This window comes from Monodelphis domestica, chromosome 8 (assembly GCF_027887165.1).
Source record: "Monodelphis domestica isolate mMonDom1 chromosome 8, mMonDom1.pri, whole genome shotgun sequence".
In the NCBI taxonomy this organism is placed as follows: Eukaryota; Metazoa; Chordata; class Mammalia; order Didelphimorphia; family Didelphidae; genus Monodelphis; species Monodelphis domestica.
Genome location: NC_077234.1, coordinates 181,131,244 through 181,146,465, shown reverse-complemented (window position 1 = coordinate 181,146,465; position 15,222 = coordinate 181,131,244). Strand labels below are relative to the sequence as shown.

Sequence of the window (15,222 nt, the reverse complement as noted above, 5' to 3'; positions counted from 1 at the left end):
TATTTTTTAAATTTTATTTCTTTAATTAATTCATTTAGAATATTTTCCCAGGGTTACATGATTCATGTTCTTTTCTTCCCCACTCCTGTAGCCAACAAGCAATTCCACTGGGTTTGTAAAATGAATGTAGCACAACACCTCACACATAGCAGAGAAAATAGTCTCTTCCCTTCCCTACTTCCCATTTTATGAAACTGGGTTGTGATTTGGGGCAGTCTTTTGATTCCATTATTTAGAAGCATAAAATATTGTAGCCCTTGAGAACAAAGTTATTGCTTCCTTCTTTAAAACTAAACACAGGTTTTAGCTTAATACATTTAGTAAGTGTTTGAATTGGATATTGAAATAACTGGTCTTCCAGGAATGGTCTTCACACACTGAAGTACTTTGACTCCCACTTAAAGGCTTAAGGACATTGCCTCCATCTTGGAGGAAGCAGAAGTTTTGCACACAACGTTGCTAGAAAGGAATTTTTATGGGACAGCTCTTTGGAAATTCTGTGTCGCTGGACTAACACCTTAAAGACTAACTCTTTGGTGATAAAAAATGGAAGATAATGGACCATTGAACCAAGTGTGTGACCATTATCTGACATTTTATAACAACAACTGTGAAATTCCATTTGGACATGAATCGATTCAAGCATAGCACCTTCTGAGTACTTGCTCCATCAACTGGTGGTTTCTCAAAACTCAAAAAGTTTTTAATGCCTTTGTACAAATTCTGATATTACAATGAAGTGCCTAAATTTTAAGTGTTGCATATGCTCTGAGGCCATTCTCCCAACCTCATTCACATTGGCAGGGCTCAGAGAGTGGCTTCTACAGTTCCCACTCAAGGTTCTAGGGGTAACATAGAAAGGTTGGGGTGTCTTTCTCAAGGACCCCACCAATGTCCTCCCCCATCCAAGATATCATCAGTTGATATCAGTTAGTCACCTAGACTTAATGTTTAGAAAGTAGTATTTACCTTGACCTTAGTCAAGCAAGAACTGTTGCCACAAAACTTTCTTTGAAAAAGTCTCTGACACATTCACCTTCAAGTAAATATAGAATCCAAAGGGAAATGGACTGAAGCTTGGAGCACAAAACAGTGAAGGGGTAATCCACAGTTCTTTATAAATAGAAACCATTTTCTCTTCTTCATGGGATGCCCATAAGATGCTTCAGGCATAATATAGCTTTTCTGCTGAGCTCCTGATAGTCTTGAAATGGTTTTTCTTGAGTGTACCTCATATGTTCTCCCAATTCAGACACTGGACCAGTCTCCACTATCCTCGGGACACTGGTAGGATGCTAATAAAGAACCAAAAAGGACTCATTCTGTGGTCCTTTGAAGTTTTCAAGATTCTCCTCTGGTGAAGGGAGAGAGAGAGAGAGAGAGAGAGAGAGAGAGAGAGAGAGAGAGAGAGAGAGAGAGAGAGAGAGAGAGAGAGAGAAGAGACAGACAGACAGACAGACAGAGACATAGAGACACAAAGAAAGAGAGAGAGGGGGGGGGAATTCTTTTGATTATTCATACAATTCTAGCTAATTCTCACCTCTGATTCATTCAAATAAATTCTGTTCTTATCTGATAAATGTATCTATGCTAACAAAGGTAGGGACTGACTCAACTAACACTCCACCCCACCAACAATCACACTATTGGAAATTACCCTAGAGTATAACAATTGGTCATTTAGTTTTTGCTTGGAGATTTTCAGTGAAAGGAAGCTCACTATCTCCCAAGGCAGCCCATTTTTGTACTATTCTAATTGGGAGGAAGTTTTTTCTTGACTAGGAAATTCCCCCCTCCACTGCCTTCCCACTCTCTCACCCCCATTCCTGTTAAACTTACTATAAAACTGAATTTCCTTCTTTGCAATTTCCTCCCCAAACTCCTTCTAAACCTGAATTTAATTCTTTACAATTTTCCTCCCAACACTCCATTCCTTAGTTCTGTTCCCTGGGAGCCAAGCGGAATAAAGTCTAATCCCTTTTATGCCTGAGAGCCCTTCAAATATTTGAAATCTCTCTCTTGTTCCTCCAAGTCTTCTTGTCTCCTAGGCACATATTTTTAGCTTCTTCAACTGATCTTCATGTGTCTTGATCTTGAGGGCCTCCATTTGGCCTGATCACCTTCCTCTGAACATTCTCTAGCTTATCAGTGTCTCCCAAAATGTGGTGGCTGGCATTGAACACAATATTCCCACTATCATACCCGAATCAGGCCCCTCTGCCAATAAAATCCCAGGCCCACTCCCCATCTCTGTCTTTATACCATTTATAACTTTAATGAAGTAAACTTCAACCTCCCTATCCCCTGATTTTGTAGACAGTCTATGCTGTAGTCTCTATCTCCAGGGCTATAACCAAACTTAGCCAAATGAATTAAAATGCAATCCAGTCTTGAGTAAGGGTGTTTTTTTTAAGGTAACTAAAAAGTATAATCTCTTGTGGATGGGGTTTACACTGACATGCTACTATCTGAATGATGATGGCAGATAAGGTTCTCCACTCACTGAATTATGTCTGTCTATTTCTTGACTTGCCTTAGAGTCTCCAAACAACTAGATATTGTATATCTCCCAATTTTGGAGATTTTTTAAAAAAGGCTTGCGATGTAAATACCCTTTGTTGGTGGTGAAAAGCCTAAAATCAAACTAATATTGATGATTTTTCATTTAATTGTCAGTGAGATAGAGGATTATATATCCATCTAGAGCTGGAAAATACATCAGAGACTGTCTAGTCCAATCTTTTTATTTCCTGGGTGAAGAAATTGAGGCACAGTGAAGTTAAGGAACTAGTTCCCGTTAGAATTGCTTCTGGGTCCCCCAACATTACAAGAGTTTTTTTAGTCAAGAATATGGCACCATCTTTTGCTTTTGAGTTTCCTGCAACAACACTTTGACACTTATGTAAAAGGAACTACTTCGTTCTTTACTACCTAAAAGCCAGCTATAGTGCATTCCACCCTTCCCCAGGGTTCCTTAGTTTTGGTTATGTTGGGGAGTGTAGTCTCTGCTTTTGGATGGAGCTCCCATCAACTGTTGCTATTGTGTTGTTGTTCAGTTATTTTAGTTGTGTCTCACTCTTTGTGACCCCATTTGGGGGTTTTCTTGGCAAAGATACTGGAGTGGTTGGCCATTTCTTTCTCTAGCTCATTTTATTTTATTTTTTTTCTCTAGCTCATTTTCGAGATGAGGGAACGGCAGCAAACAGAGTGAAGTGACTTGCCCGGGGTCATACAGTTAGTAAGTATAAAAGGTCAAATTTGAATTCAGTAAGATGAGTCTCCCTGACTCCAGATCAGGTACTCTATCCATTGCAGAACTAGCTGTCCTTCCTACCATTTATGTTCCCCAGAATGTTGAGATACAAACATCCCTGTACCATTTAGCTACTTAACAATTCAATTAGTGCTTTTGTTTTTGCTTTTTTACAAAAGGAATATCTACATCAAAGGTATAATAAGAACATACACGTATTCTCCTTAGTGTGTGAGGGGCATAACTCCTCTATACCTCCCAAGTCTCTAAAAAGAATAGAGGGATCAGGGTCACAATTTAGCTTAGTTACTATATAGTATTGGCTCAACCAAGTATTATGTTCCAAATCTCTCCATTCCCCCCCCCCCCCCCTTCCAGCATGTGTCCTGAGACCCTGCATTCTCTAGGGTTCCCGGCTAGTCTGATGGTGGCATCTGGCTCCAAGGTCACCAGGGCTGGAGCTCTCCAGTCACCTACAATCAAAAGGACAAATGAAACAGACCAAAACTAAGTCTTTTGGGGGGGCCATGGAGGGTGGGGAGAGGGTGGCCCTTCCCTTTCCCCTGAAAGCTGAGAGAGACAGAGAGACAGAGACAGAGACAGAGAGCTATGCCTATATGACAGTTCCTAAAATGCAGTCAGCGTTGGTTATGCATCCAAAAGAAAGAGGATGCCCTCATCCATGTGGCTGGTTTGTTTGTTTCATCCATACAGCTTTGAAACACAAGGTATTTTCTCCCAGAAAGAGGTCTTTGGTGTCTTCTATGAGGGTGGCTCCATCTTAGGTGATCTGGCTATCCAACAAAGCTCACTTAAAAAAATGTATAGTTCAGTAGTGGACAATGATAAGAGCTTACATTGTATGGGGTGTTTGGTTGTTGTTTTGAGTGGAGCAACCATATCCATATTTTCTTTTAGCCATTCCTAGCAAACTATGAGCAAGTCACTTTCTGGGTCTCAGATTGTTCCCTGAAGTTCCCAAAGAACAGATAATGAAACACACCTTTTTCCTTTTGGTAAAGAGATGAGGTAAGAAAAAAAAATCTTGTATACATTGTCAGATGGTCTCCATATTACGTGGTTTTAATGAGTTGTTTTGTTTGTTTACATGGAAGAACTCAATCTAGAGGGGATATTGAGTGATGTAAAGATGTAAAAAATGAACAAAAATGAATTTGTGAAAGTAAAATAGAATTAGGAGACTGGCAAAATGATCTCTAAAATTCCTTCCAGCCTCAAGTTACAAGACTCACAGAATCTAAGGGTTGAAAGAGATTTTATCATCCATTGTAATTCTAGGTCATTTTACCTGATTGCCTAGAGTGTTGCAATTTCAGGTAAATAGTTTAAGCCCTTCAGTCATTCATGTAATAAGATCAGAAATTGAGTGTAGGATTAATTCTAGAACTAAAATATTAGTATACTTTAAAAATGCATTTGAAGTGGGAACTGAACCTTCAGTAAAAGTAAACCTTCCCTCCCCTGTATAAACAAAGACATCCAAATTCTGGGGGAAAGTCTTCCTCTGCAGAAAGTTGTAGACAAAGAAGATACATTTCATTATATGTGTTGGTTATATCCTAATAGGAGTAAGGAGACAGAGTACTTTCAGTGTGTGAAATCTATCATTGGAATAGCAGTTTGTTGACATCTAATAAAAAAAATGTTCTTAACCAGCCCTCCCCCAACTGAATGGGGACAGTATGACCTCATTGTCCAGCAAAGTCCTTGTACAAGTATGTGAATAAACTCCCAACAATGACTTTCATTCTGAATCAAGTTCTTTGCCAAGGATGTTTTAATCATGACCATGAGATAGAAGTAGCACGAAGTGTGACATGAGAAAATAAAAAATTGCCCTCAGTCTCGTGTGGCTTTATACTACATCTGTAGCTGTAGCAGTGGCAAGGAAGAAGGTACAGGGTGATGGGAATCATACAGTTCTTAAACAATCTATAAAGCCATATGGCTTTCAGTCATTTTAATATTTAACCTTTGTCCAGTGACCAAAAAAATGAGCATACTACCAGATTAACAGAACTGTGTCCAATCTTTCATTCTCACTATAAATGAAACTAGAAAAATGGAAGACCGGCTCCCAGATTTTCTTCTCCTTTGGTGATTTCACCCTATATTGCTAATGATTGGAAAGAGTGATGGATTTAGAGACAGGATCATAGAACCATAGATTTATAGCTTGAAGCAAACTTAAAAGGTTGTATAGTTCAAATCCTTCATTTTACAGATGAGAAAACTGGGGTCTGATGGTCACTTATTGCCTATGTGATATTAGTCATGAAGTTAATTTCCTCTTCTTTAAAATGAAGGGGTTGAACTAGATGACCTTAAAATCCTTTTCAGCTTGATAGTTATGATTTTATGATCAATTTTTTTTGCCAGATCATATTTTCCCCTCATTTTTTCTCTTCTTCTACATCAGTAATAATGAGAATAATTATCATACTTAAATTTTGCAAAGTACCTTATATTATATACTTAAATAGTTTGATTTGTTATGCAATTAATTTTTGTAATTAAGAAGCATTTATTTTTTTCTCTCTCACCTCATTTTCTTCTCCTTAATCCTGCCATGAAAAAGAAAAAAACCCTCGTGACAGATAAACACACTCAAGAAAAACTAATTCCCATAATAACCATGTCCAAAAATGTGTTTCACTCTGCATATTCATCTATCATCTCTCTTATAGGAGGTATGTATTATTCTTCATCATTAGTCCTTTGGAATCATGCTTGACTTTGTAGTGATCAGAGTTTTAAAATAATTCAAAATTGCTTATTTTACAATGGTATATAAATTGTTCTCCTGAATCTGTTCATTTCCCTCTCTATTAGTTTATATAAGACTTCCTAGTTTCAATTCATTTCATTTTTAGAACAACCCTCTGAGGTGAGTCCTACAAATATTATTATCCCCATTTTACAGATGAGGAAATTGAAGTTCACAATTTAAGTGTCCATGATCATATACTGGCAAGAGTCAGATATGGAATCTTTTCTAATGCTGAGTAATCTATCCCCTTAGTCATGTTACAAATGCAATAGAGATGTGAACTATCTCTAACATCAGCATTTCTCATCCTTTCATGAGATAATTTGCAAATGTGAAACCAGGGAAAGTCCCAATTGTCACTTAACTTGTATAGACATTAGGGTTTTTGGTTACATCTTTTCTTTTATTCTACTCTTTTTTTTCCAATGTCTCTGGTGTTTTGTCTTGAAATATTGTGATATGCTTGTGTTGGCAACATAAGAGTCCTCTGTTCCTTTTAGTATTTCATCTATGAGTGAATTAAAAAAGTGAAGGTCTATTTCTCTCTACTGTACTAGGTAGTAGGACAATAAATACAAAAGTGAGACATTCTCTAAGGATCTTACATTCTAATAGGAGGAGAAAACATATAATTAATAGTCATGTGTTGGGAATTTTTCATTTTTTATTTCCTTTTATTCCACTTGCAACTTTTGGTTAACTGAAAGCCTTTCTTCTTTTAATATTAACTTCACCTGACCAAAACTTGTCCCATGGGATGGGAAAACTTACTTAAAGTCTTAAACATTCATAGGATAGGAAGCCAGAGGAAGAATTTAAACTGTCCCTGACTCTTTGGTGACATGCAAATTTGCCTCTTCGGTTAGTCTATTTATGAATTCTCTGAATGTAGCTTAGTCTATAACCTGACTTAGTTAACCTATAGAATTTGTTTGGCAAGGTTTATGACTCTGAAATTATGACTCTTTTTAACTAAATGTTTTCAATTTTTATGACATCCAAGGAAGTTATTATAGTATTATGAATTTGTCTTTTCTTTAACTTTTATGACTAAAGAGGAATATACAAGATTACAATATGTAAAAGAAGTATTTCTCTGGCAGACTAATTAGAATCCCAATGGTTATTTAAATTTTCTCTGAGGCCTGAACTTATGCTTGAGCATAATAATAAAACTTAGGTTTAAAAATTTTTTTAAATTTTGTTTTAGAATCAGTGATCAATAACGAATACTGGTTTCAAGGCAGAAGAGCTAGGCAATTGAGGTTTAGTGACTTGCCTAGAGTCACCCAGCTAAGAAGTGTTTAAGATCAGGTTTGAACCCAGGATTCTCCTATCACTAGGACTGGAACTTTATCTTTTGAGTCACCTCGCTGTTGCCAAACCTGGGTTTTTACCTCTATATTTTTTGCATTGTGGAAAATATCTATACATGGTATCAGTTACCTGCTGCATGAACTCAGAGAGAAGATGTTTTCCCATGACATTAAAGAAGAGAATTTTGGTCTAGGGAAGACCATGGGAATGGGATTAGGCAGTTGATCATCACATCCTTTCTGGAAGCATTGATGGCATTAATTTAATGTTCCCCCCTAGAGTAAGAGCTAGAAAACTTTGGAGAATTGGGGATGCAAGGGTAAGGAGTGGGATCACCCATGACAGTAGGGTGTAACAGTTAAAATTTAGGAATATGGGGAGACTGAGGCAGGTAGAAATTAGTTTCTCTCTGCAAGGAGTATTATATTTTTTTAGAAGTTTATTAAGGATTAAAGAATATACAAGTAAGAAACATGTGCCTAGGCCAGAGGCCTAGACAAAATAACCTCACATCATGGAAGAGACACATCTGCTCCAAAACGGAAGTCCAAAAGAAGACCCAAAAACCTTTGCCACCAGCTTAAATCCTTCCTCGATCTCGACCCACCTCAGAATTCCCGTGAGATTACAAAGCATTTTGGGGAAGTGGAGCAAAGGCTTGTGGGGATTGTAGTCCTGTATTCAAGTCTATTTTTTACATGCCCCCGTTTGATCCTCTGGGAAGAAGTCCTTCCCCAAAGTATCATAAAAACATAATCAATTTAAAGATGACAATAATTTGAGGATAAGAAAAAAAAAGAACAAAAGAAATAATTACTGGACACATTGACAGAAAGCCAATTAGGGGGCAGTCCTCTTTGGCATGAAAGTATACATGCAAATAAATGTTCATTAACCATACCCAAAGTTCAATTTTGTGCAACTTGTGGTCTGGAGGCTTCTTCATGATGGCTTCTCCAGCAGTTCAGTTCTGGATTCAGAGAGGTAGCATCTTCTTTACCTAAAATTCTTCTCAAAAGGAATTAAACTTTGCAATTTAAATAATAATATTTTTTACATTCCCCCCGTTAAGAGGGTGATTTAAAAAAAAGGATCACTTAGGGATGCATGGCTGAGGTATGAGGTATATGAATCAATTGGCAAGAGATATTAAAAGGATATCAGAAAAATCCAAAAAAAAAGAAAAATTTCTAGATGAAAATATATCAAAGTCTTATGTGTAAAAATTCCAAGTAAAGAAAAATAAATCTATAACAGGTCCTTCAATCAGGGCCCAATTAAAATGATCTAAGCACTGATGCATTTACCCAGTTAGTAGCCAGGACTACAGAAAGGTACCACATTATGGAAGGCAGAAAGGGGACCAGATTATAGGAGCCAAGGTTTCGGGGGTACTCGTCTGTGAGTATTTTCAGAGTGAGTGTGGATACAAGGAAAGCCTATGTCGAGCAATGATAAACATAGTAACCTTGAATCTTCACACTAGGTTCAAGACCTTTGTATTGGCCTAGACGTGCATCAATCCATCCTGGATTGGCCTTTCTTTGGCTCTGTGAAATGGCTCTTGTGTGTATCTCTTGTCCTGGAATCACACAGAATCATTAAGCAAAGTCCCATAATTTATTTAAATAATTAGTGGCATCGTTTTTATAGTCACAAGCTTTTTAGGGCACGTATTAGCAAATGTATTTCAAACTTGTAGCACTGAAAAGTCAAAAAGTTAAAGAAAATCTTAATGCTGGTAGCATGTGCTTCAAATATAAAAAGGAGAGAAAAAATAATAAAAAAACTGGAAAAGTATATTGCATATGCAAGAAAAATATAATAATAAAAGAGCTTTTAAAAATTCAAAAATATAGCTTATAATCATTGACACTCTGTATCAGCTAAGAAAATATAAAATACAAGGCTTTCTCACCAAAAATGAGATCCATTTCCTCTTCATATCTGACCATGATCACTGTGAGTAGAAGGCAAATGAATTGAACAAGGTTAACAATTTTTTCATTTTTAAAAATACAGTAGTACAAATATGTAGTTACCAAAATCCCAAAAATTCTCAATAGCCCAATTAATTACAATAGCAAACAAACACACTTTCATATTTCACATAAGTTGCTGTATGACATTTTTAAAACCTATGAATTGATGGACATTTGTCACAATTTTTACAAACATAGCAATCCTTCAACCTTGGTATTTAAACATATTTTTTTTAAACAAAGTAAAAAACTCATCTTGGGTTAAGAACATAATCAAGAAATCTAGATATCATTCTGGTAAAAGTAAAATAGTGAGCTGAAGAGTATAAATAAAGGGGTGCTCCTTTTGGAGGCTTTTAGGGATACAAATGCCCTGAGATTAACTGCCCAATTTCCATTCACATGTGGGAAGGTTGGGGTTTATAAAATGTATTTCACTTCAGCTACTAGGATGGGCCTTACCTCGTGGTAGGGGCAGGCAAAAATAACCAGATTGTTAAAAAAAATTCCAAAAATCATATTTAAAAACCCTTAAAATCAAATCATTTGAGGTATTTAGCACATTAAATTTTTCCAAGGTTGTTAATACAATTATAACCAGTTCTGAAGTCCATCTATCCTCGGCAAAATAGAAAAAAGCTGTTTTTTCATATATGGGCTTATTCACAATAATATTTGTTCAATAGTTATAGGGGAAAAACAACAGAATTTTTAAAACTAAGTACATTCAAAATAAATTCAATCAACCTTCAGTTCAAGCAGAATAATATTGAATCCAGTAATATATGAACAAAATCACAAAGTTAAACCATAACAAAAAATGCAATAGAATACAGAGATTTTTATAAACCATTGGAGTCTGAAATGCCTTAGAATGTAGCCTTTAGTCTCTTCAAAGTTCCTTGGGTTCTTATCCATTTAAATGTCTATTGTCAGAAGGCAGAGTGGTAAGGGCTAAGCAATGGGGTCTAAGGGGTCTGCTCAGGGCCCCACAGCTGGAAAGTATCTGAAGCCAGATTTTAACCCAGGACCACATGTCTTTATGTCTGGCTCTCAGTCCGTTGAGCCACCCATTTGCCCTTTCAAAGTTAAAGTTGAATCTTTGGGCTGAATCTGCTCCCTGACAGGCAGGTAAAATCAATGAAATTACCAGAAGAGTCAAAAGGTATCCTTTTAAACAGCCCATTGCTTTTTAAGTTTCTGTTTGAAAAAAATCTGTTTCTTCTCCTCTCCCTTTTCTCTCTCCCCTGCTCTGATACCTCCTCCTGCCCCAGTCCACCTGGAGCCCAGGCCGCCCACATGGAGTCAATACCCCCCATCCATGTGGAGGCTTAGCCTAAGGGAAAATTGCCCTGTTCTCCTTTCCCTCTCGTCTTTCCCCTCTGCCCAAGTGGCCAATACTGTTACCAGCTGGTCGAAATGAGTCCTGAGCGATTTGCTCCAAGGATCTGGGTAATGAGCTGTCTGGGTCGGAGGCCAGATGGGAGAGAGACAGACCTCTGAGGTGGGTAGGGCCAGGAGCCGGAGTGCAGACAAACAGGGCTGGGAGCTCGGGCACCAGGTGAGAGGCCAGGAGCAGAAGCAGGAGCCGGAGAGGGCTGCAGGCAGGAGCTGATCAAGATGGTTTTCTAAAAGGCATCTTGGAGATATGTAGCTAAAAAAAAATTCTCTAGGCTAAAAAATTTGATAAGTTCTCATCCAATCTAGTGGTCGCCATCTGTAACAGTTAAAATTTAGGAATATGGGGAGACTGAGGCAGGTAGAAATTAGTTTCTCTCTGCAAGGAGTATTATATTTTTTTAGAGGTTTATTAAGGATTAAGGATTAAAGAATATACAAGTAAGAAACATGTGCCTAGCCAGAGGCCTAGACAAAATAACCTCACATCATGGAAGAGATGCATCTGCTCCAAAACCGAAGTCCAAAAGAAGACCCAAAAACCTTTGCCACCAGCTTAAATCCTTCCTCAATCTCGGCCCACCTCAGAATTCCAGTGAGATTACAAAGCATTTTGGGGAAGTGGAGCAAAGGCTTGTGGGGATTGTAGTCCTGTATTCGAGTCTATTTTTTACAAGGGCAGATGACTAAAAGCCTGAGGCAGGCATAGAAAGCATATGGCGGATGTCTGCTAGATGTAATAGGTAAGGTGAGTTTGTCTTCATTCACTCACACCAATCAGCCATCAGGACAGCTCCATCTCAGACAGAATTCCAAAACTGAGTGGACTATCTTCCCTAGGTCCACTCTCCAGGTGTCTGAGGATGAGGGTGCTGATTCAGGTGGGGGCAGTGGGGTTACAGCATGATAGGTGGCAAGATGTTCAGAGTGGAGACTCATTTGAGCTTTGTGTCTGAGAACTTTGCTTTGACATGTGTTAGGTATATGTTGACCTTTAATAAAAAAAAAAAATTCCCACTTCTCTATGTCTTTTTTAGACATACCACTTTGGTATGTCTTAGTCACAAGATTTCTGCTTACTCATTTGATACAAAACTTCCTATATCGGTTCCCTTTATTTGGCTTTTTGACCCCTCTATACACAGGCAGTTTTTCTTTCATTTATCATCATAGTCTTCCAATGTTTAGGTTTAATCTTGTCTCTTTTTAAACCACTCAATTTCTTATTTTAAAGATAGTCCTAACTCTTAAACTCCATTCTCTGAAGTACATAGAGTCCCAAGCTTTGATATCATCTCTCCTGGTTGTTCAGTGATGGGAGTAAAGAAATACTGAAGTTTGGGGTTCAAAAAGTTCAATATCTTTTCAGTATTTCAACATTTACTTGAAAGACTGACTTTAGGAGAATCTGATTGTGTGTGATAGTGGCAAAAATAGAATTATTTTTAAATTTCCTGCTAAAGTTTTCTCCTTCTTGGATTTTTTTTTGGGGGTGTGGGGTGGGGGATAGGGTGCCTGTTCAGAACACTCCTTTTTACTACTTTAGCCTTCTTAGAGGCATTTTTCTTCTTCTTGGGTTAGGGGCTCTGCTTTCTGCCCTCATTTTTCTTCCCCTTTCTTTTGCCCCCTTATTTAGCACTTGAGTACAGCCATAAGCCAGTTTAGTAAGTCCATTACATTTATTTATTTGTTTGTTTGTTTATCTATCTCTATCTGTCTATCTGTCTATCTATCTATCTATCTATCTAACCCTTACCTTCCTCTTGGAATCAATACTATGTATTGGGTCCAAGGCAGAAGAGTGGTAAGGGCTAGGCAATGGGGGTCAAGTGCTTGCCCAGGGCCATATAGAGTCCATTACATTTAAAATTTCTATTTACTTGATTTTAAAATATTTTCCTTCTGTCTTAGATTCAATACTGTGTATTAGTTCAAGGCAGAAGAGTGGTAAGGGCTAGGCAAGGGGGGGTTCAGTGACTTGCCCAGGGTCACACAGCTAGGAAGTGGCTGAGGCCAGATTTTAATCCAGGACTTCCCATATTTGGGCCTGAATAATCTTATTCCATCAAGCCACCTAGTTCCCTCTCAGTTCATTACATTTTATGATTCATTTTCTTGTATGCTGCTTTGGAATGGTTTCATCTATGTCGTGGTGTGCGTATCTGCTATTTCTCCACACAAATTTGCTTTCCTTTCTCTTCCCCACTTGGTGGCATAGTAGTGAGAGTACTGGTCCTGAAGTCAGGAAGACCTCCATTCATGTGTAACCTGAAACACTCATCAGCTATGGGACCCCAAGTAAGTCCCTTAATGGCTGCCTGACTCTGTTTCCCCCCATGTAAAATGGTGATAGCAATAGCATCTGCTTTCCAGGTCTGTTGTGAGCATCAAGTGGGATAACACCTGAAAGATGCTCAGCACAGGGCCTGGCACAAGAGAGGCACTCATTAAATGTTTGCTCCCTTCCCTGTCCCCCAACACACACACACACACACACACACACACACACACACACACACACACACACACACACACCTTCTGGTCACACCAAAGACATTGAGCTTAAAGTATTCCTTGGGGAGAAAGATAATGAAACTCTCCTTGTTTTCCCGTAAAAGCAGTGAAATAAAAGTTTAAAATGGCACCCAAGTCCCCTAAGAAAGCCTTAAAAAGATGAACAATGCCTCCAGATGAGACAACAATCAATAAAACTAAAGGAAAACACAAACAAACTCCTACACCAGTCCAGGACTGAACAAGAAGGTAACAAGAAGATGGTTGGGGGAGGGTGCAAGGAAGAAACCAGCAGAATTTCAGCTCAGAAGACGCATTGGTGCCATGTTAGGACACACAGGGTCTGGCAATGACACACCTGCACCATTCATTGACATACAACATGCCTACATCATGCAACGTCACACCACAGGCATGCAACAATGCCCCAACATCACACAACAAGAACCAGTGCCATGCCATGCCACATCTGAGCTGCCTTCCCATTCCCAGGCCAGGTCTGTGAAAGAACAAAGGCCGAGAGAGGGGGCAGGACCCAAGTTCCCCATCTGAACCGAACTAATTTGCTATCAGCCATACTACAAAGCAGATCTCTGAAATATGAGGAAGCAGAAAAAAAGCCAAGAAATATACAAAAGAAAAGTGTACCTGAAAAATAAATAGAAGGAGAATTTCCATAAGAAGTGGAAACAGATATTCTGGAGAAAATAATTGCCTTAGAAACAATGATTCCAAGAGCGTATGGAAAAAATGCTAACGAGTTTGGAATTCCTGAGGAAAAATGGAAAGAGAATAAATAACTTAGGGCAGAAAGTGGAAAATATTCCTCAAGTACTGTATTCTGCCCTCCTGCCCCCAAGTAGTACAGAACATACAGAACTCAATGATTTAATGAGGGAACAAGAAATATTAGAACAAAGTAAAAAAAAAAAACCCTGAAAAATTAGAAGAATATCTATCATGAAAAAGAACTCCTCTGTAAATCAAGACAAGATAATTTAGTCTAAATCACAAGACTCCCTAAAAACCCTGACTCCACAAAAACTCAGTTACCATTTTTCAAGACGTCATTAAAAAAAACTGCCCATGTCTATGAGAACCAGAGAGCAAAAAGGAAAAAACAAAACAAAACCAAAAACCAGAGGCCAAGTGAAATAGACAGATTCCATTAGATTACATTCAGTCGTGAAGTTTTTATGCAAGGTCAATTTGCTAAAATTAGAAGGGGAAAGATTAATTGGGAAAAAAATCTTTGTAGCAATTTTTTTTTCTGAAAAAAAATTTTTTTATCCAAGATATACAGGGAATTAATAGAAATACATAAGAAAATGAGCCACTTCCCCAACAGATAGATGGACAAAGGGTAATGGATAGTTTTCAAAAGAAGAAAGGCAAGCTATCAACAACCACATGGAAAAATGCTCCAAATCACTAATATTAAGAGAGATCTAACTTAAAACAACTCCCCCTGCCCCAGTCCCTTCCTTCTTCTTGTAGCAAAGAACTAGAAAGGGACTGTATAGATATCCAGCAGGTGGGGAATAGATGAACAAATCATGACATATGAATATAATGGAATATTGTTGCTCATATGAAATGACAAAAAGGATGGATTCAGAAGACTTGTATGAACTGATGTAGAGTGAAATGAGCAGAACCAGGAGAAAAATTCACACACTGCCAAATAGATTAGAAAGCAAAACAATTGTGAAAAGCTTAAAAACTCTCATTGATGCAATGGCCAAACATGGCTCCAGGAGATTTAGGACAAATCATGCTTCCTGCCTCTGGATGGAGAGTTGTTTATTAAAGATGCAGAACGAGACACACATTTTCCAACAGTCAGTAGGTAGGTTTATTTTGCTTGATTACATCTATTTGTAACAATGGAGGGCCTTTATTTTTTTTAATCTAATTTGGGTGGGAGTGATTGGAATGGGGGTGTTAATAGTTAAATTTAAAAAAAA

General features: G+C 38.0%; 1 protein-coding gene across 5 annotated transcripts in view; it reads left to right on the top strand.

The window, feature by feature from the left end:
• Positions 1–15,222, top strand: part of RAB20 (RAB20, member RAS oncogene family) — a 117,460-nt gene that overhangs the window by 44,580 nt on the left and 57,658 nt on the right. For 4 of the 5 annotated variants that reach the window (XR_008914123.1, XM_056807938.1, XM_056807939.1 and 1 more), the window contains 3 exons: positions 3,173–3,238; positions 4,172–4,282; positions 5,853–5,964. Coding sequence is in view for 3 of the 5 variants with exons in the window: in XM_056807938.1 (XP_056663916.1) it covers positions 5,910–5,964 (55 nt within the window). In the remaining 2 variants the exon portion in view is untranslated. The remainder of the gene's footprint in view (positions 1–3,172; positions 3,239–4,171; positions 4,283–5,852; positions 5,965–15,222) is intronic. The other variant, XR_471333.3, reaches the window with a different exon arrangement.